The sequence below is a fragment of the Salvelinus alpinus genome, chromosome 29 (genome assembly GCF_045679555.1).
Source record: "Salvelinus alpinus chromosome 29, SLU_Salpinus.1, whole genome shotgun sequence".
NCBI classification, from domain to species: Eukaryota; Metazoa; Chordata; class Actinopteri; order Salmoniformes; family Salmonidae; genus Salvelinus; species Salvelinus alpinus.
The window spans coordinates 30222814-30249721 of record NC_092114.1 but is presented as its reverse complement, the minus strand read 5'-3'; the positions used below and the strand labels follow the sequence as shown (position 1 = coordinate 30249721).

Here is a 26908-nt window from a genome sequence, read left to right as displayed (position 1 = left end):
GCGCATCAAATGGATATTGTGAAGGACAAACACCCTTTATCATGTATGAAGTAGCAGTGATTGCTACTTCTTACTCCCATAAAACTACAGATCGGTTTTGAGGACAGATTGCTTTTTCAAATTGTTTTTGATTTAACAAACCCACAAGTAATAATCAGAAACAAAAAGAGACATGAGTAAAAGTCATCACCTTGGGAGAGTAACTGACACATTTTACGTGTTCCCAGAACAGACAATCACATTCAGTTAGCTAAAAAATCCATGAATTAGCAGAAAAATCCCTTAATTAGCCATCCCAGGAGCTTTCTCAGTAGATGGCGTCGTGTAAAGTAAAAAGGTAAAACTGGGGACATGAAAGCAACACAGCAGAGACCCAGCGGGAGATTTCTCTAGGGACTAAACTAATCCTCCTTTCCCACCATCATCTCATCTCACACAGCAAAGAGAGGAGTATGGATTATTACTGTTTATTATACAAATATCAAACAAAGATATTAATTGTAATTACCATCATGTCACTGTTTAATTTTTTTTTTAATGCATTCTTCTTAACTGAATTTCATACACATCTGCCAATAATGGGTTCCTTTTCTACCAACTGCCGAATAATTGTATAAAAATAGCAAAAACATAACGACTGTCTCACACACAAACTGGTTTGTTTCTTCCTAATTTCTTTAAAGCCAATTTGGACCCTCAGTTCATAGCCTTGTCGGAGTGGTTTACTAAAATGTCTAGCGGTCTTTGTCTGGTTAACGTTACCCTCTGTCTTGACAGTAACATGGTTTTCAGTGAAACCAACGGCACTTAAAATATCCACAAATTCAGAGTGAATAGCACATTTATAAGATTGTTTTTTGTAACAGAGCAGTGTTTCATTTAGTTTAGAATAACAAATAAACCTGTTAAACAAATGGTTCATATGCACCAATCTGTTACAGTAAGTCTTATGATAAGCTTCAAGAAGCCTGCGTATGTGTATAGGTTAAATTAGTTTAAATAGCATTTTAATCTGAGCTCAGACAGACACTACTTTGTCAGTACAAGTGAGATGAGCAATAAAAAACAAAACATGTTATAATATACATTTGAAGCAGACAGACCAACAAAAAAAACATCCAAACCAAAATAATATATTATTTTTACAAACGTCTCCCTATATCAGGGTTGCTTATATATCCCTTTGTCACAGCTTGTACAGTACAGGAAATTTTGATTGATTGGTTGTTCAGAGATGTGACCACTCTCCTAACTAATACTAACCCCTCCCATTACATTGTCCAGGGAGGTGCTATGTGCAAATTTGAAATGGCACACTATTCCTTAATTAACTTTGTAGTGCACTAAGGGAAATAAGGTGCCATTTTGAATATGACCTATATCAAAAGAGAAGGCGTGGGCTTCTTCCCTGGCCACGCCTCCTTGGCGTATTTCTTCTTGCGTGGTTCGTTGAGCGCCTCGGGCGTGTAGAGTCCAGGGGCAGGGTTAGCAGCAGGGTTGAGGGTGACGGAGGGCTGTGCTGAGGCTGAGGTGGGGGAGAGGTCCACCTCTGGAGCAGGGTTAGGGAAGACCAGCGGCAGGCCCCCCAGGATAGTAGCTCCAGCCTGGGCGGCGGCGGGGAGGGAGCCGGCCTCTCCACTGGTGGGTGGGAGGTCTCCATAGAGCCCTCCACTGAAGGGGAAGTTCTGCATGCGTCTGGCCACAGAGTCCTCCAGACCTAGTGTAGCATGACCCTCCATCTTCCTCTTCTGATTGGGTAGCAGGGTTTAGGTGGGAATGAGAAGATTGAAGATGGCAATACAGTAGAGTCAATTATGAAGCACTGTGAAGTACTCTGACAAATGTCTTTAAAAGGGATTTATAAATTAAATGGGATTGATTGATATGATCAATCTCGATTTTCCAACATACAACCACTTTTAGCATAGATTGATTGATTGCGATCGGTCAACACCAAGGTTATTGTAGTTGTTTAATTTCTCTTATTTTTTAAATTTGAAATTCAGTTTGTTTTCAGACCTGATTTGCTCATTTGTTTTTTGTTTTAGTAACATAACGTTACAAATATTTATATTTTTATATTATTTCGATTCGGTTTTAGTGTTAGGAACAGAAATCAGGCATTTGTGTTGTATAGTAATAAATAAGGTGATGTAAGGTCATAGATAGGGTTAGGTTTAAATTATTAATTCAATCTCATTTTGACATGGATTTAAAAGCAATAGCGCCGAGAATGGTGCAAAAAATATGGCTGAAAGAAACTCTCTCATCCATGTTTACACCAATCCAATGCTTTTTTACTTTAGTTGTACATGTAAGAATAAGGTATTTTCATAGATATCGGTTTTACCATTTAGAAATGAAAGCACATTATGTACCTAGTCCCCCATTTGAAGGTGTCATAAGTATTTGGCCAAATTCACTTCTATGTGTATTAGAGTAGTCCCCAAATTTTTGGGGGTTGTGTTTCAGATTAAGTTGTGCCCAATAGATATGAATGGTAAATAATGTATTGTCATTTTGGAGTCACTTTTATTGTAAATAAGAATAGAATGTTTCTGAACACCTCTACATTAATGTCGATGCTACCATGATTACGGATAATCATGAATGAATCGTGAATAAGGATGAGTAAGAAAGTTACATAAATAAGGTATAAATAAATAAAAAGCTAGATACATTTACACACCAGCTTCAGTAGCTTGAAAACCCCATTTAAATGTTTGCCCAAAGTAAGAAAAACAAAACAAAAAAAGCATAAAGTAAGAGATGGACTTGAAGAAACAACTTTTGCAACTTTTCCCAAGAATCATCCCCGGCATAAAGTAAGAGATGGACTTGAAGAAGTTTACCTTGATAGGGACAACAGCAGTCTGTACCATGTTCCTGAAGCGCCCTACTGACGGGTCCACGTCCTCTGTAACAACAAGAAAACACACAGGATTACATTATTCATTGTGTGTGCGTGCGCATCTACATTCGTACACGGGTGTGTGTTCTTGCATGTCTGTGTGCAGGCGTGTGTGTATGTGAACATGAGTGTCATCATCAACCCTAACTACAGTAACACACCTGGGTTGATGACCTCCTCCTCCTCGCTGAAGGAGACCCTGCTGCTCCTCCTCTTCCTCTTGGGCCTCACGATGTCCAGGTTTCCATCCTCGATGGTCAGGGTGGAGATACGCTTGTTGTGGGCCGTGTTGAACTCTGTCAGGTTCTAGAACAGGGGAAACAAAAGGATAGCTGTGGTCAGGGTCATCAAACAGATCGAGAAACAAGAAAATTATACTACATAAGTGCTTGCACAAAACATGAATCTCTCTCACAAGAACACATGACACACCCTTACCTCCAGCTCGGTCTCCTCCTCAGGTAGACCCAGTAGTCCTTTGAGCTCCTCATCCTCCCCTGCCTTCACCTCTCCCCCAGGTATGGTGCTGGTCTGAGGCTGGGGCTTCTCTCTCAGGGTGTAGACCCGTGTGGACGCCCCGAACGACATGGTGGAGTCGATGGGCACCTGCTGGGGCTTGTGGGGCTCCAGACGGATATGACCGAGAAACGTACCATGAGCTGAGGGGACAGTGTAACATGGATTGTGCTTTTTCGAAATTTCACTTCATGCTGAAAGTTGAAATACTGTATATTGTATTTGGCATCTACAATGATGTGGCATGGCCCAAATATTTTTGTACCAGGGACCAGCAAGCTATGGCTCTCTTTCTTTAACAAATATTTACACTGAAACAAACACTTGACAACTAACTTAGTGTCAGACGACCAAGGAACACTGCAGGATATTAAGAAGTATAGATACTCACTACTGTTGAGGTCGATCAGGAAAACCCTCTTGAGGTGTCTGTGGTAGACCAGGGCTGAGTGGACACGAGAACACGACTGGTGGTCTATGGTGAAGTCACACACGTCTGGATTCCGCCCAAACAGATAATATTTCTTCTCATCAATGATTAGCTTCTACAAAATGAAAAACGGCAGGATGAAGTGTGAAGAGAGTTGCCTATCTAAGGTCATGGACTGGTATTGCAATTGTTCTGTATATATACACACAAAATATGTTTTATTGTCACATACACCAGATAGGTGCAGTGAAATGTGTAGTTTTACAGGGTCAGCCATAGTAGTATAGTGCCCCTGGAGCAAATTAGGGTTAAGTGCCTTGCTCAAAGGCATTTTAGGGTTATATTATGTGTAGATCTTTGACAGCCTTGGAATCCAAGGGGTCACTTGATACAAGCCACGTATTCTGCACACAGGCATTGCTCTTGCTTCTTCTATGTGTGGTTATTTTTGGTCCAGCACCAAAAGCTGTTATTGTCATGAAGGTGGAAGTTGGGGTCAGGGTTAAGACTAGGCTAGTAGACTTACCTCTACTAGCTTGTCTCCCTTCACCACATCTAGATGGAGTCCAGGTGGAGGTTTCCCTGCCCTGACAAAATACACATACGGCAGACACGCACAGTGAACGTTAATTGCATGCCATAATTATGCCTTTATTCAAGACTGTGGTTTCACTGCCTTGCTGCGAAAGTAGTTGAACAAGACTGTGGGTTTGCATGCCATTTCTTCTAATAATTTGTGTAAACTGCACAAGCAATACTCTTACTGTAATTCTTATCTCGGGAAAGGAATAGGATTGCAAATCCTGCATAACAGTAAGCATTCGGGAACACCAATAATGTTACGCCATACAGCTTTATCAAACCTTGAAGCTGGATTTCACTGACAAGTTAACGTTAGTTAGTAGAATGTTCTTCAACAGCTAGCATACGACTGTGACTGAGCACTTCAAGATCATAGCCAAGTTAGCCAGATAGCTTGCTAGTTTCTAGCAAGTACACAACAGCCTATTTCGATACGACAATCTTGTTTATTTCGCCGACATGGACCTTACAACACTCTACTGCATGCTTTTGATTTTTGACAGTCAAAATTATGCATTAGACATCGTCGCAGGTCTTACCATGACGGGCAGTCAAAAAGAGGTGTGTTAGTGCTTGAGTTTGCTGCCATCTTACACCGTGTACTAGTGAATGCTGGGAAAGTGAGGACTTCAGGTTAGTCTGTAGAACGCTGGGTATCGTAGTTTATGATGAAATACTTTATTGAAAATTAGCCTACTGTTATTTTGAAGTTTAGATAAAATTGTGGAAGTTTGTCACCATATTGTTGTTGATTATTTTACTAATCAAGACATCAAAATTGTTAGTTATTTTCATTGCAAGCATTCGTTTAGCCAATCAACATTCTACACTGTGCATCAGCTGTCATATACCATTGAGGACCTCAAACATAAAATAAATACAAAATAAAACAAGGGCACAGTCAACACATAAACCAAAATCTCCCTATTTGAGTGTAAATAATAAATAAACAAATACATTCTAAAGAATTGGTCCCATCACAAGTATCAGTCATGCATGTTGATAAACCAAAATGTTCTGTTGTTTTATTAAACAAATTCCAATAGCCATTCATGTAAGTGGACCTGAAACAACAGAAGACATTCTCTAGCCCGTAGTGGACCAGAAATGCTTGTCAATGGTGAAGAAAATGTGGCCTTCACTCAATAGTAACTCCAAGGAGTGGTTGCATGGAGTAAAGGGGAAGGGGAAGCATTAAGACCAAAACTCCCCATTTCTCTACGATATTTTTTCTCCCCCGTACTAAACACATCCAAATAAAGAAAGCACAGCCGTTACTTGATGACAGTCATGCTGAGGTAATCCTGCTTAATGTGTAGCTCCTGTAGACTGATGCCCCTGGGCTTTGAGTCTGAGCAGCTCCTGAGCAGATTCAACACCTTACAGGAGGAGAAATAAAGCCATGTAAGAATGTGTATACACTGGCAGCCCAATTCTGATATTTTTCCCACTAATTGATCTTTTGATAAATCATGTCAGATCTTTTTATGAGTTGATCGGATTGGTCAAAATACAAATTAGGGAAAATAAATCTCAGAATTGGACAGCCTAAGACTACAGGCCCAATATAATTATCACACAGACAAATCCATTGTCGAGTTGGTTTTGAAACTGCATACCGAGGCCTTATCCAGAAACAACCCCGACCCCAAGACACTTATACCCTTTTCACACTACTTAGCCTAGCCAAGGTTAGCTGTACTGTGTTGTCCTGGTTACACATTGACGCTAGTTGCTGGAACTGTGGTGGTAAGGACAATGTGAAAATAAAAAGATCTGAACCAACATAGAACAGTTCAGGGTACCCCTATAGTCAATCGGGCATTAGAAGCTAGGGTCTAGGCCTCTCAAACAACTCTGGACCTAGAAGCCAGTTCCACTGCATGTTTTAATTGTTCCCCTCTAAATCAGGGACTGATTTAGACCTGGGACACCAGTTGTGTGCAATTAATTATCAGGTAGAAAAGGAAAAGCAGCAGGCTTCGGACCACGTGGGGTAAGAGTTGAGTACCCCTGGTCTAGGCATTGTTTCTGCTGCTGGGCTAAAGAACAGACCTGGCTCTGATTGGTACTCAGCCCGTACGTTGATGTGTCTCTGTCTCCAGCATTACCACCACTACACAGGTTCCTGTTGTGCTGCATGTGGGCCTGCACTACCTCCAGCATGTGAGGTGATCTCATTCAGGTCCTCAAGGCAACAGCGGTTGAAAGCCAACAATGACCTTTGGCCCTGGCAGGAGGTACATAAAGGGGGACAAATGTACCATAATCATGCATATAAATACTAGACTTGAAGTACTGAATGGAAAACATTTATCTGAATGATGCGCAGACTTCCAGAGACTGACACAAGTCCCTGGGTGAACAGTATATTATGCCCTATTTTTCAAAGACCTAGTTTTCATTTGAGCCATTTGTGGACGAAGACCTATAACTATCCACTTACCGCAGTGTACACCCATAGCTTTACGTCCAACAGTGGTCCAGTCATGTCGTCCAGAGTACAGGATATTGGTTAATTTCATTAAGAAATCAAATACAGACCGGTGTGCAATCAATGCAACACTGCCACAACGGCTTGTGTGTGACCAGGTATTTCATGGTGAAAGAGGTGGATAAACATGATATAAGGTCTGAGAAAGGGCTCTAGATTTCTCTACAAACAGGGACCCTCACCTGGTGGAACAGAAACACTCACCTGATTGACCTCGGTCTACAACGCTGAAGACTTCCCTGGCAACTGTGGCAGACAGCAGCTGGGACACGACATCATCTGGAGGGCTGACCTCTGTCACAGCAGGTCAATGGAAAAGCATCATAATTTGGTACACTAAAGCTCATCTACTTTCTAAAGATAGGAATGCTAGCTCAATGCATTGCAAGACAACATTGTGTCATTGTGCAGTAAGCAGTTATGGGTTATGTGATGGCATCAGGGTTAAAATAAACACCTTGGTTTTCTGTCCTGACTGGGAAGTGGTGAATCCACCTGGGGACTGGTGGTACCTGTATTCACTTCCCATATCAGAGCCTCTTTTGTATCCTTTGGGAAAACACATTGAACTACACAATACATCTACTGAAAGCAGGAACAAATGAGTGACTAAAACTTTAAAAAAAAACGCTAGTTAAATTAATTTGTGTGATACCTTTGCGCTGCATTGCAGGTCCCTTAACTCACCTTCAACCCATATGTTGTTAGAAGAGGGATTTTAGTTAGATTTGATAACGAGAACTACCCCATGAGATTAAAAGTAGGTGTTAGTTACTCTGTTGACAGATTAACATTTAGCTAGTGAGCTGAAATTTGGCAGTCAATTAACCAGAGGCTGAAGAGAATCAACTATATAACCTTTCCAAACAACAAAGGGTATCTAACGCTCAATTAGCAGCAAAATTAATGGAAAACTTGCAGGGGAGTTGATTCTCACTAAAATATTCACTGTAATCTAAGAGGACTTTGTTACATGCAAGAGGACTTTGCTAATACATTTAACTATTTTTGTTGGTTTTATTTATAATTCAACAATGAATGACACTTATTACAGCATGTATTGATACATTTCATCTCTTCAAAAATATCTTACAATGAAATACTGTTCATAGAAAAGTGAGCCCCTTCCCCCACACACCTGGTTGTAATGTACACTGGTGTTGGTGTTTATTTTCAACTGATGAGGTTTCTCTTTGTAATGGGTCCTGTTCTGAATAGGGCACTTAAGTGTGTCCCAAATCCACCCTTTTCCATAATATATATAGTACTGTTAGACCAGGGCCTTTGGTCAAAATTAGTGCACTTAGGCAATAGGGTGCCATTTGGGACGCAGAGTCACCAAAGGTGGCACATCTGAGGAGTCTGGTAGGATTATATTTCAGGCAACAAGCTCTTTCCCCATATCAAGCTCATCAGAAGCAGCAACGACATTTGAGTTGTTGACCCCAGTTGTGTGTACCCAATCTTGTTACACAAACCAACTTTCAGCCAATGAAGACATTATTACCACCACACCAATACAGTATCCAACTGTAATTATAAACACACTTCTATATCAATGACAGAAGATAATGGAAGCTGAAGTAACTGTTGAAAAAAAGATAAAACCCATCACAGAAAATATACAACTCACTGTCAAGGCCCTTGAAAACAGAGCATAGTAATGCAGTCAAGTCCATGAGCCTCCTCCTTTAACCTCTGTAGTAGCTCATATATAGTCCGAGTGCACAAAACATTAGGAGCACCTGCGCTTTCCATTACAGACTGACCAGGTGAAAGCTATGATCCCTTATTGATGTCACTTGTTAAATCCACTTCAAAATCAGTGTAGCTGAAGGGGAGGAGACAGGTTAAAGAAGGATTTTTAAGCCACGAGACAATTGAGATATGGATTGTGTGACATTCAGAGAGTGAACGGGCAAGACAAAAGATTTAAGTGCCTTTGAACAGCGTATGGTAGTAGGTGCACCAGTTGGAGAATGGCAAGAACTGCAACACTGCTGGGTTTTTCGCCGCTCAACAGTTTCCCATGTATCAAAAATGGTCCACCAGCCAAAGGACATCCAGCCTACTTGACAACTGTGGGAAGCATGAGTCAAAAAAGGCCAGCATCCCTGTGGAATGCTTGACACCTTGTAGAGTCCATGCCACAATGAACTGAGGCTGTTATGAGGGCAAAAGATGGTGCAACTCAATATTAGGAAGGTGTTCCTAATGTTATGTACACAGTGTATAGTTTAGGTTCTGATGGGGTACAACAGTTTAAACTCATTAGGCATCAATTTATATTCTTCATGAATCAATGGGTACTTATAAATGAATGATGATAAGTCCAAAAATGGATGTAGCAACTACTGATTGCCCCTTTAATAAAATATGCATCTGAAAGCACAATCCGTGCTAACATTATGGGCATGAAATAGCTGAGATAAGAAACCCAAAGCCAAAATTCTGAACAAAAATGTGCCTGGCCGACACAAAATCAAACAATATAGTGCTATATGTGCTAGTGTGTGGAGATATTCAAATAAAGCATAAAGTATGTTAACATCATGAAAGACGAGTGTATGTTGGCAATGGCAGACATTTTAAAAAGGCAGTAATGCAGGCAACAGCCAGGTCGTACAAAACACATTTTACAACTTCTGCCACTGTTTTAGAATGACACTCAAACTACATTTTCAGATGAACATTTGATGATATTGATACATTCCCACAACTGTTAGAAGCGCAGAAAGTTTGGACTTGCAAGGCGATAGGCCAGGGTCCCGAGATGAGCCTTCCTGTACATCTGTCAACTATACCAAAAGCCTAAATAGGCTTAGTATGGGTCTGTTGGAAGGAAGCATGGCGAAAGGGATTACCGGTACAAACCACGGTAAACTGTGGTGTGTGTGAGAGAGATTAAAAGGGGGCAACTACAGTCAGTAGTTGCCCCTAATTTTCATATATATATATATATATATATATATATGAAATAAGGTTAAACAAATGGTATTGTGTGTCAAACTATTGCGCCTCTGGGCTCAGGGAGGTGTGTGTGCTGTGCTGGTGTCTCCCCTCGCTCTCTCTTCCTCTTTGAAGGTGCGAGGCATTGCATTCATAAGTAGACTTTTTGTTTGCCGTTTGACAATATGTCCTCCAAGGCCCCTAGTAAACACTGTTTGGTGTCGTCACACCATATCCAGCCTTCTCAAGGTGATAGATAGCAGGGTAAGTTAAGAAAGGAAAACAAAATAAAAGTGCATTTGTCGTCAACTGATTGCCACTGAAGTAGAACCCCTAACCATACCGTTCACACAGGTTTAATTCAGAACTAAACTGACCTTCAATTGTGAGAATTCAAGTCTAAATTCAAGCTCTATATTATATTAATACAAGCAGAACACTGACTCTTCAGCCAAATATATTGATGTTGTTTGGGGCAGGAACACATTCCTTTATGCATTTAGAATAAGCAGCTTGTTGTCTCTGGCCTTTAAGTTGTGACTTAATTTAAATTACATTCCAAACACTCCATTCCTCAAATTATTTTCATTCCGGGCCAATCATGACACTGGCTGGCTGGGAATTGCTAGGTTAGGTCTGCACTGGGCTGGGAATTGCTAGGTTAGGTCTGGGAATTGCTAGGTTAGGTCTGGGAATTGCTAGGTTAGGTCTGCACTGGGCTGGGAATTGCTAGGTTAGGTCTGCACTGGGCTGGGAATTGCTAGGTTAGGTCTGGGAATTGCTAGGTTAGGTCTGGGAATTGCTAGGTTAGGTCTGCACTGGGCTGGGAATTGCTAGGTTAGGTCTGCACTGGGCTGGGAATTGCTAGGTTAGGTCTGGGAATTGCTAGGTTATGTCTGCACTGGGTTGGGAATTGCTAGGTTAGGTCTGCACTGGGCTGTCATACCAAGACTGTCAGCTCCCACTAGCATAATTCCCATAGTTGGCTCAGGGCCAGCTCAGAATACACAGGCCTCAGTGATGTCATGTTGCTCTCTTCAAAAACACCCATTTGTCTACAAATCCCAACAAACAGTATATCTTTGTTTTTACCTGAGCAGTGGGAAGTGTGCGTGTGCATGTCTGTTGAAAGGGAAGAGCAGGGTGTGGTCACAGAATTCTGGTAAAACCAGCCGTGCACAGTTTACGATCACTGAGGTGTGTGGACCTTTGTGTATAATTGCATCCATATTATAACAGGACGCAGTCTCCCTGTATCATAACTTTAGTATGAATATTACCACAGAGTCTGGGGTGGCATTTGTAGGCAAACTACCGAGTCAACTTCTAACAGGTTAGCCTAAACCAGTAGCAGTGGGGTAGCTAGCAACTCATCTCCTTCTGCAAGACAGACAGCTGAATGTGCTTATGGACAGCCTTGCCATGTTAACATTCAAAACAACCATTTTTACAGACTGGCTGTCAACCTGTTGAGCTAGGTTTACCAGTACTTCCGATCCAATATCCAACTGCAAAGCCAAAATCTTTGCAAACTTTGAATTGTTCCCTTGAAAAAAAAAAATGAGAAAAAAAATGTGGCCTCCGCACCAAGAGCTAACAGTGGTGAATTAGGCCTAGATACATGTACTTGACGTTGTGACTACAAGTCCCATGGTCCTCTCCCCTCCTATCCACCCCCATTTTCACGTGTCCCAGTCGAGCTCTCTGCAGGCGATCCTGACCAGTCGGAGCTCCAGTTCAAAGGCGTCAGGCCTCTCCTGAGGGTTGAACGACAGCATCTCCCTGATAAGCTGTTTCATGCCGGCGTTCATGCTCTTCATCCTGGCAGGGATCAACAGCTCCATCTTGGGGTTCTCCAGGAGCGCCTCCCCTAGGGGCACGATCTCCTCCCCCTGCTGCACGTAGCTTCCCAGGAGCTCTTTCTGAGTCTCCACATCCACGAACGTGATGCGCTCCACCATGGCCCAGATGATGATGCCCAGGGCAAAGATGTCTGCTTTAGCTGTGTAGTGGCCCTCCCACACCTCTGGAGCCATGTAGAAGTCTGTGCCGCACGCCATGGAAAGGAAACACTTGTTGACAGATGCTGGTTCCTCAGGGTTAAGGCCCGACGTGGAGCAGACCTTGGATAGGCCGAAGTCGGCAACCTTCAGGGTAGGCTCGGGGGTTCCCGCCAAGGTCCTTCCCTGGGAGATGAGGATGTTGTCAGGCTTCAGGTCCCGGTGGATGATCTGGTTTCGGTGGAGGAAGGCCAGGGCGCTTCCTAACTGCAGCATGAAGCTGGTGTTGGTCTTGCGGCTGGGTTTACGGGACAACAGGTAAGCATTCATGTCTCCTCCGTCACAGAAGTCCATGACAAACCACAGGTAGTAGGCACAGCATGGGTCAAAGGTTATCTCTCCCTTCAGAGAAGTCTCCACCAGCTGGTGATAAAGAAACAGAAAGAACATTAGTCTTAATAGTACAGTGCAATTATTCAGACTAGAGGTCGACCGATTAATCGGCGTGGCCGCTTTCAAGTTTATAACAATCGGTAATCTGCCTTTTTGGACGCAAATTATGGCCGATTACAATGCAATCCACGAGGAAACTGCGTGGCAGGCTGACCACCTGTTACGCGAGTGAGCCTGCCACGACAGTGCAGTGTAAAAAGGACCTTGTAACTGCAAGGAGCCAAGGTAAGTTGCTAGATAGCATTAAACATCTTATAAAAACAATCAATATTCACATAATCACTAGTTAACCTAGTAATATCGTCAACCATGTGTAGTTAACTAGCTTGTCCTGCGTTGCATATAATCAATGCGGTGCCTGTTAATTTATCATCGAATCACAGCCTACAACATCGCTAAACGGTTGATGATTTAACAAAAGAGCATTCGCGAAAAAAAAGGACAATCGTTGCACAAAATGTACCTAACCATAAACATCAAAGCCTTAATTAACTTCTTATGGCTGAGATCCCGTTAACGGGATCGACTTGACAACAGCCAGTGAAAGTGCAGGGCGCCAAATTCAAACAGAAATCCCATAATTAAAATTCCTCAAACATTCAAGTATTTTACACCATTTTAAAGATAAACTTGTTAATCCCACCACAGTGTCCGATTTCAAAAAGGCTTTATGACGAAAGCACACAAAAACAATTATGTTACGTCAGTACTTAGTCAGAAAAACAGCCATTTTTCCAGCCAAAGAGAGGAGTCACAAAAAACAGAAATAGAGATCAAATTAATCACTAACCTTTGATGATCTTCATCAGATGACACTCACAAGACTTCATGTTACACAATACATGTTTTGTTCGATAAAGTTCATATTTATATCCAATAATCTTAGTTTACATTGGTGCGTTATGTTCAGTAATGTTTTGCCTCCAAAACATCCAGTGATTTTGCAGAGAGCCATCAATTTACAGAAATACTCATCATAAATGTTGATGAAAATACAAGTGTTATGCATGGAACTTTAGATTAACTTCTCCTTATTAATGCAACCGCTGTGTCAGATTTCAAAAACAAAATTCGGAAAAAGCATACTATAATCTGAGTACAGCGCTCACACAAAAACAAGCCATACAGGTAACCGCCATGTTGTGGAGTCAACAGAAGTCAGAAATAGCATTATAAATATTCACTTACCTTTGATGATCTTCATCAGAATGCATTCCCAGGAATCCCAGTTCCACAATAAATGTTTGTTTTGTTTGATAAAGTCCATAATTTGTCCAAATACCTCCTTTTTGTTCACGCGTTTAATTCAAAAATCCAAATTCACGACGTGCAGGCACACTTAGTCCAGACGAAAAGTCCAAAAATTCCATTACAGTTCGTAGAAACATGTCAAACGATGTATAGAATCAATCTTTAGGATGTTTTAAACATAAACCTTCAATAAGGTTTCAACCGGAGAATTCCTTTGTCTTTAGAAGCGAAAAGGAACGCAGCTACCTCTCACGGGAGCGCGCCTGAGTGAGCTCGTGGCACTCTGCCAGACCCCTGACTCAAATCAGCTCTCAATCCCCCCTCCTTCACAGTAGAAGCATCAAGCAAGGTTCTAAAGACTTTTGACATCTAGTGGAAGCCTTAGGAAGTGCAATATGACCCCATAGACACTATATTGGATAGGCAAACCTACAAACCTCAGATTTCCCACTTCCTGGTTTGATTTTTTCTCAGGTTTCTGCCTGCCATATGAGTTCTATTATACTCACAGACATCATTCAAAAAGTTTTATAAACTTCAGAGTGTTTTCTATCCAAATATACTAATAAATATGCATATCTTAGCTTCTGGGCCTGAGTAGCAGGCAGTTTACTCTGGGCACCTTATTCATCCAAGCTACTCAATACTGCCCCCAGACATAAGAAGCTAAAATCAATACACAATAGTATATTTTTTAAACCTGCATATTTAGTTTAATTTATTTTAATGTTAGCAGGCAATATAAACGTGCAAGCAGAGTCAGGGTATATGCAACAGTTTGGGCCGCCTGGCTCGTTGCGAACTGTGAACTAATTTGCCATAATTATGACATAATATTTCTGTTACATTGCACAACCTTCAATGTTTAGACTTAGGGTTGCCACCCGTTCAATAAAATACAAAGCAGTTCCGTATTTCACTGAAAGAATAAACGTTTGGTTTTCAAAACGATAGTTTCCGGATTTTACCATATTAAATGACCAAAGGCTAGTATTTCCGTGTTTATTATATTATAATTAAGTCTAGGATTTGATAGAGCAGTCTGGTAGTAGGCAGCAGCAGGCTTGTAAGCATTCATTCAAACAGCACTTCACTGCGTTTGCCAGCAGCTCTTAGCAATGCTTGTGGCACAGCGCTGTTTATGACTTCATGCCTATCAACTCCCAAGATTAGGCTGGCAATACTATAGTGCCTATAAGAACATCCAATAGTCAAAAGGTATATGAAATACAAAATGGTAGAGAGAGAAATAGTCGACACGTCATAATTCCTATAATAACTACAACCTAAAACTTAACTGGGAATATTGAACCACCAGCTTTCATATGTTCTCATGTTCTGAGCAAGGAACTTAAACGTTAGCTTTTTTTACATGGCACATGTTGCACTTTTACTTTCTTCTCCAACACTGTTTTGCATTATTTAAACCAAACATTTTATTATTTGAGACAATTCTTTATGTAATATTTTAAGTTAAAATAAAAATGTTCATTCAGTATTGTTGTAATTGTCATTATTAAAAAAACAAATGTAAAAGAATAATAAATATTTTAAAAATAAGGCGATTAATCGGTATCAGCTTTTTTGGTCCTCTAAATATCCGTTTTGAAAAATCATAATACGTCGACCTCTAATTCAGACCCCTTCACTTTTCCACTGTTATGTTAAAGCCTTATTCTAAAATGGATTCAAAATGGTCCCCCAATCTATAACAAAGCAAAAATAGGTTTAGACATTTTTGCAGTATTATTCAGGCCCCTCTACTTTTTCCACATTGTTACATTACAGCCTTATTCTAAAATGGATTAATATTCTAAAATTGATTGAGGTGAAAACAAAAATAATCTACACAATAACCCATAATGACAAAGCAAAAACAGGTTTAGACATTTTTGCAAATGTATTACATACACACGCATACATATAAAAAAAATACCTTATTTACATTAGGTATTCAGACCCTTTGCTATGAAATTCGAAATTGAGCTCAGGTGCATCTTCTTACCATTTATCATCCTTGATATTTCTACAACTTGAGTCCACCTGTGGTAAATTCAATTGTTTGGACATGATTTGGAAAGTCACACACCGGTCTATATCAAAAGGTCCCACAGTTGACAGTGCATGTGAGAGCAAAAACCAAGCCATGAGGTCAAAGGAATTGTCCCTAGAGCTCCGAGACATGATTGTGTCGAGGCATAAACCTAGGGAAGGGTACCAAAACATTCCTGCAGCATTGAAGATCCCCAAGAACACAGAAGTTTGGAACCACCAAGACTCTTCCTAGAGCTTGGACAGGCCGAATATACCTGAAAATAGCTGTGTAGCGATGCTCCCCATCCAACCTGACAGAGTTTGAGAAAATCTGCAGAGAAGAATGGTACAAACTCCCCAAATACAGGTGTGCCAAGGTTGTAGCGTCATACCCAAGAAGACTCGAGGCTGTAATCACTGCCAAAGGTGCTTCAACAAAGTACTGAGTAAAGGGTCTGAATACTTTTTTCTTTGTCATTATGGAGTATTGTGTGTAGATTGAGGGGAAAAAACTATTTAATACATTTTAGAATAATGCTGTAACATAACGTGTGAAAAGTCAAGGGGTCTGAAAACTTTCCGAATGCAATGTATATGGAAAAATAAGTTACAACGTTGACCAAATCGATTGGTCGAAAGAACAGAACGACTCGGTCAACCAATTATTTTTGTATATATTTTTGTCGAGGAAAGCCCTAGTTATCATAATTATATGAAATTCCTTGGGGGGGGGAGATACTGACAATTTTCAACAAACAAGCTAAATTCGCTTGTCTTTGGCTTTGAATTCACAGTGTGATTGCCATCCTTTGTGAGCTGTCAAACAGAGGGGTGTTTAGGTGTGTTGGCTGTTTTTCTGTCTCGTCTTTTTTATTTTTTATCATAACTCGTTGCAGGTTTCTGCTGAAGGAACTGGGTTCACCACAAGCACGCACACATCTACTTTTGACAGCTGACCAGATCCAAACCTATCCTCTCCCATAGAAAATGTGCTTCAGGTTTTTGACATGCACACACCAGCAGGACAACTACTTGGGTTTTGAATTACAAGCTAATGCCTGACAATCTTTATGGTACAAAACCCCACATTGACAGTCCCACCACCTAGGGAAACCCAGACCGTACAAAACAACAACAAAAAAGTCACAAATTGTCACATGCCATTCAGCGAGCCGAGGCATCCGTAACCTAATAGATGCAAATAATCCACCAGCATTGGCACAGACAGATAATACGGTCCCTGGCCTCAATGGTCCATTATCTTTGTTTTCCCCAATACACGATAATCCTTTCCTATTATTGTGAGTTTTCCCTCTATAAGCAGCAGCAGAACATTGGAACATTACAGAAAAGAAAGACTGTCTGAACAAGGATTCTGGGAAAGCGGCCAAGCCCAACACACTGGAGTGTTTAACAAGCTTGTAGAGCGGTCGGACAATGTGTGTAAGTGTGTGACAATGGCCCATGTGCCACTGAGGCTATAATCAGTTATTGCCAGTCCCTTTAAACCCTCAGTGAGCCAGGGGGGAGGAACAGTGTTGACTGGGGAGTAGTCTCTAAACCAGCGCTCAATGAGAACATGAGATGCCCCCTTAAAACCAGTGGTGATGGCATCACCTGACAGACGAGCTAAACATCCTGGCATAACTCAACACACAACGGATAGAAATAACAGAGGACACAGTCTTCTGAACTAACTAGTCAAAGTATAAACTCTCTGTAGAGAGGCATCCAACAGGCTGAATGTGAGGCGAAAAACACTGGAAGCAACACTAGCTAACACCTTGAATTACTAGCAAAAACTGGACTAGCAATTTGTCATCTCTGTATCTACGTACATCAGTGTAAAGGAATGTGCTCAGCCACTGACTGTGCTGACAACAATATGTAGAATAACCAGAAGGAAAAAAACAAAACCCAACACTATCAACTAGCATGACTGCGAACAACGTCCAATACATTATCCTATAGCCAAGTTGGGATCTACTGTGTGTGTCATGTTCTAGATACTGAACTTATGGTATGTTTATGCTATGTTACATTAAATCAAATGGTGTCACATGCGTCAAATACAACAGGTGTAGACCTTACCGTGAAATGCTTACTTACAAGCCCTTAACCAAGAATGCCCTTTACCAACATGTTATGGTTCATGTATTTAGGCTATCCCTGTGTTGTGTATCACTTCTATAATTGCCACTTGGTGAAATGAGTTAATGACTTCAAAAACCTCTCCACTAACATTCTACACATCAACATAGCCAGATTCCTCCCCTCTGTTCTGACCACTTCCTCATGAACTTACTCCTCGGCTGCCAAGATGCTTCTCAGCATCTGCAAGACAGAACCTTGAAGTTGAATGTTAATTTCCATCCTGCCAGCGCCAGCACAGATCCGGATCTGGTCTTTCAACAGTTACGCTCAAGATGTGGTTCCTCTGGTTTGAACATATACTCTTCCATGTGATTGAGGCCATAATAGGTTTGAACTACAGCCTTAGTACTAGGGCCTAACCTTGAATCATAAGCATCTGATAACTTAAGTACATCAAGTTGAAATATTTAATGTTTTATGATGCATTAAAAATATAAGTTTGATTTTCAAAAACTAGGTTCACCTTCACCGAAACCCACTAGTACCGCCCACCTAGCGCTTATTTAAAAAGACATCCTAGATAACCCCCCTATCAGAAACCTTTCATATGAGCAACGCCGTCACCCTACACATGGACAAGGGGAAACCTGAACCTGATCCCCAGTGAGCTCCCCCATCTCTCCCACCTGGACAAAAGGAACACCTATGTAAGAAAGGTGTTCATTGACTATAGCTCAGCGTTCAACACCATAGTACCCTCAAAGCTCATCACTAAGCTAAGGAACCTGGGACTAAACACCTCCCTCTGCAACTGGATCCTGGACTTCCTGACGGGTCGCCCCCAGGTGGTGAGGGTAGGTAGCAACACATCTGCCACACTGATCCTCAACACTGGAGCTCCCCAGGGGTGCGTGCTCAGTCCCCTCCTGTACTCCCTGTTCACCCACGATTGCATGGCCAGGCACGAGTCCAACACCATCATTAAGTTTGCAGATGACACAACAGTGGTAAGCCTGATCACCGACTACGACGAGACAGCCTATAGGGAGGTCAGAGAACTGCCCGGGTGGTGCCAGAATAACAACCTATCCCTCAACGTAACCAAGACTAAGGAGATGATTGTGGACTACAGGAAAAGGAGCACCAAGCACCTCCCAATTCTCATCGACGGGGCTTTAGTGAAGCAGGTTGAGAGCTTCAAATTCCATGGTGTCCACATCAACAAACTAGAATGGTCCAAACACACCAAGACAGTCGTGAAGAGGGCACGACAAAGCCTATTCCCCCTCAAGAAACTAAAAAGAATTGGCATGGGTCCTGAGATCCTCAAAAGGTTCTACAGCTGCAACATCGAGAGCATCCTGAACGGTTAAATCACTGCCTGGTACGGAAATTGCTCGGCCTCTGACCGCAAGGCACTTCAGAGGGTAGTGCGTACAGCCCAATACATCACTGGAGCAAAGCTGCCTGCCATCCAGGACCTCTACACCAGGCGGTGTCAGAGAAAGGCCCTAAAAATTGTCAAAGACCCCAGCCATAGACTGTTCTCTCTACTACCGCATGGCAAGCGGTACCGGAGTGCCAAGTCTAGGACAAAAAGGCTTCTCAACAGTTTTTACCCTCAAGCCATAAGACTTCTGAACAGGTAACCAATGGTTACCCGGACTATTTACATTGTGTGCCCCCCCCCCCCCCCAACCCCTCTTTTACGCTGCTGCTACTCTGTTTATCTTATATGCATAGTCACTTTTACCATATATCCATGTACATACTACCTCAATTGGCCCGACCAACCAGTGCTCCAGCACATTGGCTAATTGGGCGATCTGCATTGTGTCCCACCTCCTGCCAACCACTCCTTTCACGCTACTGCTACTCTCTGTTCATCATATATGCATAGTCCCTTTAACATACCTACATGTACATACTACCTCAATAAGCCTGACTACCGGTGTCTGTATATAGCCTTGCTACTCTTATTTTCAAATGTATTTTTACTGTTGTTTTATTTCTTTACTTACCTACACACACACCTTTTTTTTCGCACTATTGGTTAGTAAGTAAGCATTTCACTAAGTTCTACACCTGTTGTAGTCGGCGCACGTGACAAATAAACTTTGATTTGATCTCCACCGGTTGTTTAAGCCACATCCCCTTTGTGCATTTCATGTATTGCTTTTAGGATCGTTTTAATTTACTTACTCATCTATTGTAGGGCTGTCCCCTACAAAAAAATAAAATAAGTCGACCGAGAGTCTTTCAATTGGTCAATTTTTTTAAACCTTTTTTTTTTTTTTTTACATATGGAAAAATACATAGACAATCCTGTGTTTTAATCAAATCAACTATATGTACTGAGCTTGCCTGATGCTTTAAGAACACTGGTTGATTAAATAATTAAAGACAAATGACTCAAGAGGGAGCCAGATATCAAGATGGCCTAAACAGAAGAAGCAAATCTGTTCCCGACATTCCTCCACCTCCTGCTGGCCTTCGCAAATGCTGCTGTTACACTCCTGAAGTTGCCAGTAATAGTGTGCTGCCATTCTGTTAGAAGGTAACAGATTATTTATTTACAATGGTTAAGATGGATCTTCATTGTATTCCATGGTGTTATTCATCCCCTAGTGGAGCTTTCTGGTACTTAGACTGTACGCAAACAGGAAGTAGAGAATTTGTTCTACACGCATAGAAGCAGCTAAAAACAACGCTACGGTGCAGGTCTTTCAGTGTAGTTATTTCTGTAAGTTCGATTCAAGCATTTAGCTAATGATGATAATCTTGTTATTGATAGAGTTGCTTACATATCAATGTTGGTTGGTTGCATTTACTCACACAAATTGCAATGCCTTTCATGTATGCCGTTAGCTGTATTATTTTGCTCGTGCATAATGCAAACGAATTGTAAAATATACAATACTGTAGTTTTGTTACTGTTTCTAGTGTAATATGCTTTGTTATTCTACATAGATGGTTGTACATTATTAGAGTAATGAAAGGAGTTAGCCAATTACCATATGAGTAACAATTAGCTATATTGTTTGGCATCATGCCAGATGCATGGTACCTTAGCACGTGCTTTGTATTTATGCAACTTCAAATGTATAATGTACAGCTACAGTATGTCGGTGTGAATTGAATACTAAAGTATATTATTTTCTGTATTTTGCAGTTTTACAACATAAACGTTTTCAATATATTAATTCAAGAAAAGTCACGCCTTGGGAGTTTTATTGAAGACTTAGTTGTTAGCTATCTGTCTAGTTTTGCATGGGAACGCAACTCAAGGGCAGAATAAATAGTCTACACCAGGGGTCGTCAACATTTTCTATTTGGAGTGCCAATTTATCTTAGCATTTCTACCGAGCTGTGTGCCAGTAACATTTTCATCTCAAAATCAATGTGGCTAATCTAAATGAAAATTATACAAATCGAAATGTAACTGATAGCCATTGCCAATTATGTAAAAATAGCCTACATAAAGCCAACAAATAAAAACATTGCAGCCTGCAGGTAGAAAATAATGATCAAAATTTGTATCCTATAAATCACATTGCATACAGGCAATTCTTAGCAACAAACTTGAAACATTGTATGAACTATCAACTGTCTGGCCCAAAGCTCATGCTAGGAAATTTGCAATATTGTATCAAACATTCTGGTCCCTCAGTTTCTTGTGCCAGTGAGTGCGGGACAGTCACCATAGCTGTAGGCCATTTGTGCAAGGGATATACCGACCGTATTACCTCCCAAGAGAATTCTCTTTGGTTATAGTCACAGCCGTGTATACTAGAGGTCGACCGATTAATCGGAATGGCCGATTAATTAGGTCCGATTTCAAGTTTTCATAACAATCGGAAATCTTTTTCTTTTTTTTCACCTTTATTTAAATCTTTATTTAACTAGGCAAGTCAGTTAAGAACACATTCTTATTTTCAATGACGGCCTAGGAACGTTCTGCCTCAGAACGACAGATTTTTAACATTGTCAGCTCGGGGATCCAATCTTGCAACCTTACAGTTAACTACTCCAATGCTCTAACACCTGATTACATTGCACTCCGAGGAGCCTGCCTGTTAAGCGAATGCAGTAAGCTAAGGTAAGTTGCTAGCTAGCATTAAACTTATCTTATAAAAAAACAATCAATGACTGTCATTGCTCCAATGTGTACTTAACCATAAACATCAATGCCTTAAAATCAATACACAAGTATATATTTTTAAACCTGCATATTTAGCTAAAAGAAATCCAGGTTAGCAGGCAATATTAACCAGGTGAAATTGTGTCATTTCTCTTGCGTTCATTGCACGCAGAGTCAGGGTATATGCAACATTTTGGGCCGCCTGGCTCTTTGCAAACTAATTTGCCAGAGTTTCACGTAATTATGACATTACATTGAAGGTTGTGCAATGTAACAGGAATATTTAGACTCATGGATGCCACCCATTAGATAAAATATGTAACGGAATAAACATTTTGTTTGAGGTGATAGTTTCCGGATTAGTCAAAGGTATATGGTTTAGAGAGAAATAGTCGACGCGTTATAATTCCTGTAATAACTTGCGGCTGAACTTGAAAGGGGTTCCTTTGTTATTTTACCGTTCATGTCTTCCATAGAGAATGTCTTGATCTACTTCAAATAAGGTCTGTGTTTCACGGAGGAGCAGACTGACAGGGGACCATGCAGACAAGCTCTGCTTTCTGCACTACAACTTCTTATGGCTGCATCCCGCTACCGGGATCGATATGACAACAGCCAGTGAAATTGCAGGGACTGAGGAGCAGGCAATTTACTATGGGCACCTCTGTGCACCTTTCATCCAAGCTACTCAATACTGCCCCTGCAGCCATAAGAAGTTAACTGGGAATATTGAAGACCCATGAAAGCTGGTGGTTCGTTTTAACACATGTTCTCATGTTATTTGAGACTAAATTGATTTTATTTATGTATTATATTAAGTTAAAATAAAAGTGTTCATTCAGTATTGTTGCAATTGTCATTATTACAAAAATGTGTGTGTATGATATATATATATATATATATAAAAATCGGCATCGGCTTTTTTTGTCCTCCAATAATCGGTATCGGTGTTGAAAAATCATAAATCGGTCGACCTCTAGTGTATACTCCACCTCAAGCCGATACCACGACAGTCCTCAAGGAACTACACTGGCAGCATTTATTGTAGCTGTGTATTTTAAAACAAATTTGAGGAAAACACAACCACATTACCTGCATTACTCGACCATTGATACTCTCCTTTCTGGGATGGCTACAAGGCCCTCCCACGTCTGCAAATCAGATCACTACTTCATTCTGATCCTCCCTTCCCATAGGCAGAAACTCAAACCAGAAAATACCTGTTCTAAGGTCTATTCAACGCTGGCCTGACCAATTGGAATCCATGCTTCAAGAATGTTTTGATCAAGCAGACTGGGATATGTTCCAGGTTGCCTCAGAATAACATTGATGTACAGCACATTCAGAAAGTATTCTGACACCTTCACCTTTCCCACATTGTTACATTACAGCCTTATTCTAAAAAATGGATTAAATTACTATTCCCCCCAATCTACACACAATATCCCATAACGACAAAGCAAAAACAGGTTTAGAAATTAGTGCTAACTTATTACAAATAGATTAATGCTATTTCTGACTCTTGTGAGCCCTCTCCTTGGCTGGAAAATGGCTGTATGGGTTTCTGTAGCTAGGCGTTGACCTAACATAAATCGCCAAGTGTGCTTTCGCCGTAAAGCCTTTTTGACATCTGACACAGCGGTTGCATTAAGGAGAAGTTTCTTTATTCATATGTTTAACACTTGTATCTTTTATCAATGTTTATGATGAGTATTTCTGTAATTTGATGTGGCTCTCTGCACTTTCACCGGATGTTTGTTTGAGACAATGCATTCCTGAACATAACGTGCAAATGTAAACTGAGATTTTTGGATATAAATATGAACTTTATCAAACAAAACATACATGTATTGTGTAACATGAAGTCCTATGAGTGCCATCTGATGAAGATCAAAGGTTAGTGATTAATTTGATCTCTATTTCTGACTTTTGTGAGCCCTCTCTTTGGCTGGAAAATGGCTGTATGGTTTTCTGTGACTAGGTGCTGACCTAACATAATCGCATGGTGTGCTTTCGCAGTAAAGCCTTTTTGAAATCGGACACTGTGGTTGGATTTACAAGAAGTTTCTTTAAAATTGTGTTTAATACTTGTATGTTTGAGGAATTTTAATTATGGGATTTCTGTTGTTTTGAATTTGGCGCCCTGCAGTTTCACTGGCTGTTGACGAGGTGAGACGCTAGCGCTAGCATCCCACTTGTACCAGAGAGGTTAATTCCATTCTAGATGTGTGTATTGTTGTTTACTACTGCACTGTTGGAGCTAGGAACAAACATTGCTTCACCATCAATAACATCTGCTAAATGTGTATGTAAACAAAAAATGTGATTTGATTTATCTATCGAACTAAAAAGTTTTTACCTCTAGGTATAGTGGGGAGCTGGAACCGTGGCTCATCCTCTGAGCCAGGTCATCTCTCTGCAGGACACACTCCTCCAGGTGGATGACGTTGGGGTGCTGGCTCTGGATACTACTCAGGGCCCAGAATTCCCTGAGGGCCAACTCTACATTCTCTGGGCTGTGGCAGCGGATCTTCTTCACGGCCATCCGGGCTCCAGTGCGTTTCACCACCGCCTCGTACACCACACCATAGCTGCCACGCCCCACCTCCTGGATCAGCTCATACTTCGGCTGGCTGCTCACCATCCTCTTCCTCACTGTGCTGGGAGAGGTGGTGGGGTTAATGGGTTACCACTGATTATTGTTGAGCGTTAGGTGAGGTCAGCAGCACAGCAGAACAGAATGTAACACTTATGCCTCTTACCTACTGAATAGTCTCCCAACCAGGGGGGTTAATCTGTCATATGTGAGTTGACAGACCCCTCCTCCTTAGCACGTCAAAACCCATAGCTATAGGCCTAGGTTAGTCTAAGTATTTTGAGGAAAACAAACTACCTAGCTAAGTGACCATGTCAAATGCATGACAACAAAAACGTTAGTGTTCGCATTTTAGCAAGTCAAATCAGGACAGTTAGCTACCCACAAGAGAGCAAATGTGAAACCCTCAGAGGCCAAAGCTTGCTAAATGTAAACAAATCAACTGTGCCCCTCACCCTCTGACCTGTACGTGCACACTAACGAATGGCTGGCAGCTGACACATTTTGAAAGGGGAAAATGTACGTTCGTCAGCGGACTGCCCAAATATGTAAGAATAAATCTAAATATATGTAAGAATAAAACTAAATATAATCAAATAGTAATACGTTTAATTAGCTAAGCTCTTGAGAGGAATTGGTTAGCTAATACGGAAGCGAAACTGTTTTTTAGGTAGCTAACTTAACAGTAACTAACGTTAGCTAACTAGGAAGCCAAGGGAAGAAAATGGTGGCTAAAAATGCAATAGCTTATTAGCTAGAATCATTGCTGTATAACGTTACATGTAGCTGTCACCACATGGGGGGGGGGGGGGGTGTAGACAAATTCGTTTGCTTAGCAGCTTACGTAAACTACCTAGCTAGCTTGTTCAAATCGTGTACACGTATATTGTCCTCTATGAGCCGAGACAAAATTAGCACATTCGGCTAACTAACTAGTTCCACACACCTGCGCACATCACCAAGCATTCATGTCGCACGAGCAGACAAAAGAACTGGCTTCTTCTGAAGACGAGGAAAGGAAATAAAGAGCAGCTAGCTATATATCTAGCAAGCTACACATTTACCTGTTTTCGTCTTCTCTCAAGGATTCATTTGTTGTTGTCTTTCTCACTTTCTATGGCAGCCATTAGCCACCACTCAGCCAAACACGTTGTCGCGCAGATAGACAAGTTCTGTGAGCGTGCTGAGCAAATCTGTAGCTCAAGTTCCCCATCAACAGCGCGCGCCCGCTTGCTTGACTCGCTACTAAAACAACACAGACAGTGTGCTCTGTAGAAGCGAAAGTGGGAAATACTGCCCCCCCTTTAAGCAACCCTCTCTAGCTGAAAGAGAAAATAACAATTGTGCCCCCGTTCATTGCATAGTTTTACATTCATGCCAATGGATTATTGCCCTGACAACTCCCTCCCAAAGTATACAGTCACGGTGCCTCTCGCTTTCATTACACCAGTAAAACGAGGAATAACATTTCTTCTTCCGTGCAGAAATAACATTTATTTTCAATACATTTTTAAATTCGGTACACGCACTGAGCAACGTTCTTTCGCCGAGATTGACCGGGGTGAGTCGTTTCTGAGAGGATAGTAACGACATCACACTGACATCAAAGAAATAGGTTGTCTTGGAAAACGATGAAATTCAAAATTTGTCTCATTTTTGTATAACCATCTTAAATTAGTGCAATTATTGTTTGTAAAATTGTATTGGTTTTCCGGCAACCCCCCTGAATGACATATTTAGTTTGCTCCAATGACACCATGTAGGTTGTACCATTATATTTTACATAACACAGACTATACGTTAATTATCTTGAATGAAATGACGCTCTGAAAGATACATTTAGCTCAACCATTATTTTAGGTAGTGGGCAGTATCAACAAAGAACGGTATGATGTATTTTATCTTGATCAACACGGTTTGCAGAAAATGTAACTCCCCTATCACAATATCTGTTTGGAGCATGCTCTTAAAGGGACAGCACCATGGACAGCACCATCACAGAGTTCTAAACCTAGAGGTGCAACAATGGCGAGACTTCCGGTAACGGTAGTTAAACAGAGCAAACAGACCAGGCCTGTGTTTGGGGTTTGAGTAGTCAATGAGAGAAGGGAAAATTCTTCCTTAGTTGTTAATTTTCTCGAAATCTAAAGACACAACCTAGATTCGAGCCAATGTATTAAGTAGTTGAACTTGTTCTTACTCCAACCTAGTGAAAGTGGCAAACTGATACGTTTTAATTTGTTCAAAAATAACTTTATATCGAAGGAGTGCCCATGATTTGACGGTTTGAACATGCGCAGTTCGGCGCAAGACCACGGTTAGCCGCGATGACGTGCTTCTACGCATGCGCTTAGCTAGCCAACGTCGCCATGACATCGCCTACTACAAGTGTGATCAGGGATTTCTATTGGAGAAGCCGTTTTAGCCTATCTCCATACTGTAATGTCTTTGGTACCA

At 41.1% G+C, this 26908-nt stretch overlaps 2 protein-coding genes across 3 annotated transcripts; both read right to left on the bottom strand.

Moving 5' to 3' along the window:
* Positions 1-652: 652 nt before the first annotated feature.
* LOC139558414 (nuclear inhibitor of protein phosphatase 1-like) lies at positions 653-5057 on the bottom strand. Its single transcript, XM_071373526.1, has 7 exons — positions 4979-5057; positions 4384-4444; positions 3819-3972; positions 3350-3570; positions 3073-3217; positions 2853-2917; positions 653-1748 (listed from the first exon to the last, which is right to left on the bottom strand). Exons 1-7 carry the CDS (start codon positions 5026-5028, stop codon positions 1377-1379), a joined length of 1068 nt encoding a protein of 355 aa, XP_071229627.1. The 5' UTR covers positions 5029-5057; the 3' UTR covers positions 653-1376.
* Positions 5058-7936: 2879 nt separating this feature from the next.
* LOC139558413 (serine/threonine-protein kinase pdik1l-like) lies at positions 7937-26108 on the bottom strand. Of its 2 annotated transcripts, none has more exons than XM_071373525.1 (3): positions 25516-26108; positions 24215-24510; positions 7937-12305 (listed from the first exon to the last, which is right to left on the bottom strand). In XM_071373525.1, exons 2-3 carry the CDS (start codon positions 24497-24499, stop codon positions 11565-11567), a joined length of 1026 nt encoding a protein of 341 aa, XP_071229626.1. In that variant the 5' UTR covers positions 24500-24510; positions 25516-26108; the 3' UTR covers positions 7937-11564. The 2 variants fall into 2 exon arrangements, with proteins under 2 accessions (XP_071229626.1, XP_071229625.1); XM_071373524.1 differs by having other exon boundaries at positions 24215-24515; positions 25516-26105.
* Between the last annotated feature and the right edge of the window lie 800 nt (positions 26109-26908).

Coding starts and splice junctions, on each gene's coding strand:
- LOC139558413 (XM_071373525.1), bottom strand. CDS start 24,499: ATGGTGAGCAGCCAGCCGAAGTATGAGCTGATCCAGGAGGTGGGGCGT. Junction 12,306..24,214: donor GCTCCCCACTATACCTAGAG/GTAAAAACTTTT, acceptor CTTTATCACCAG/CTGGTGGAGACTTCTCTGAA.
- LOC139558414 (XM_071373526.1), bottom strand. CDS start 5,028: ATGGCAGCAAACTCAAGCACTAACACACCTCTTTTTGACTGCCCGTCA. Junction 3,973..4,383: donor AGGGAGACAAGCTAGTAGAG/GTAAGTCTACTA, acceptor TTCATTTTGTAG/AAGCTAATCATTGATGAGAA. Junction 1,749..2,852: donor CTGCTGTTGTCCCTATCAAG/GTAAACTTCTTC, acceptor CTACCCAATCAG/AAGAGGAAGATGGAGGGTCA.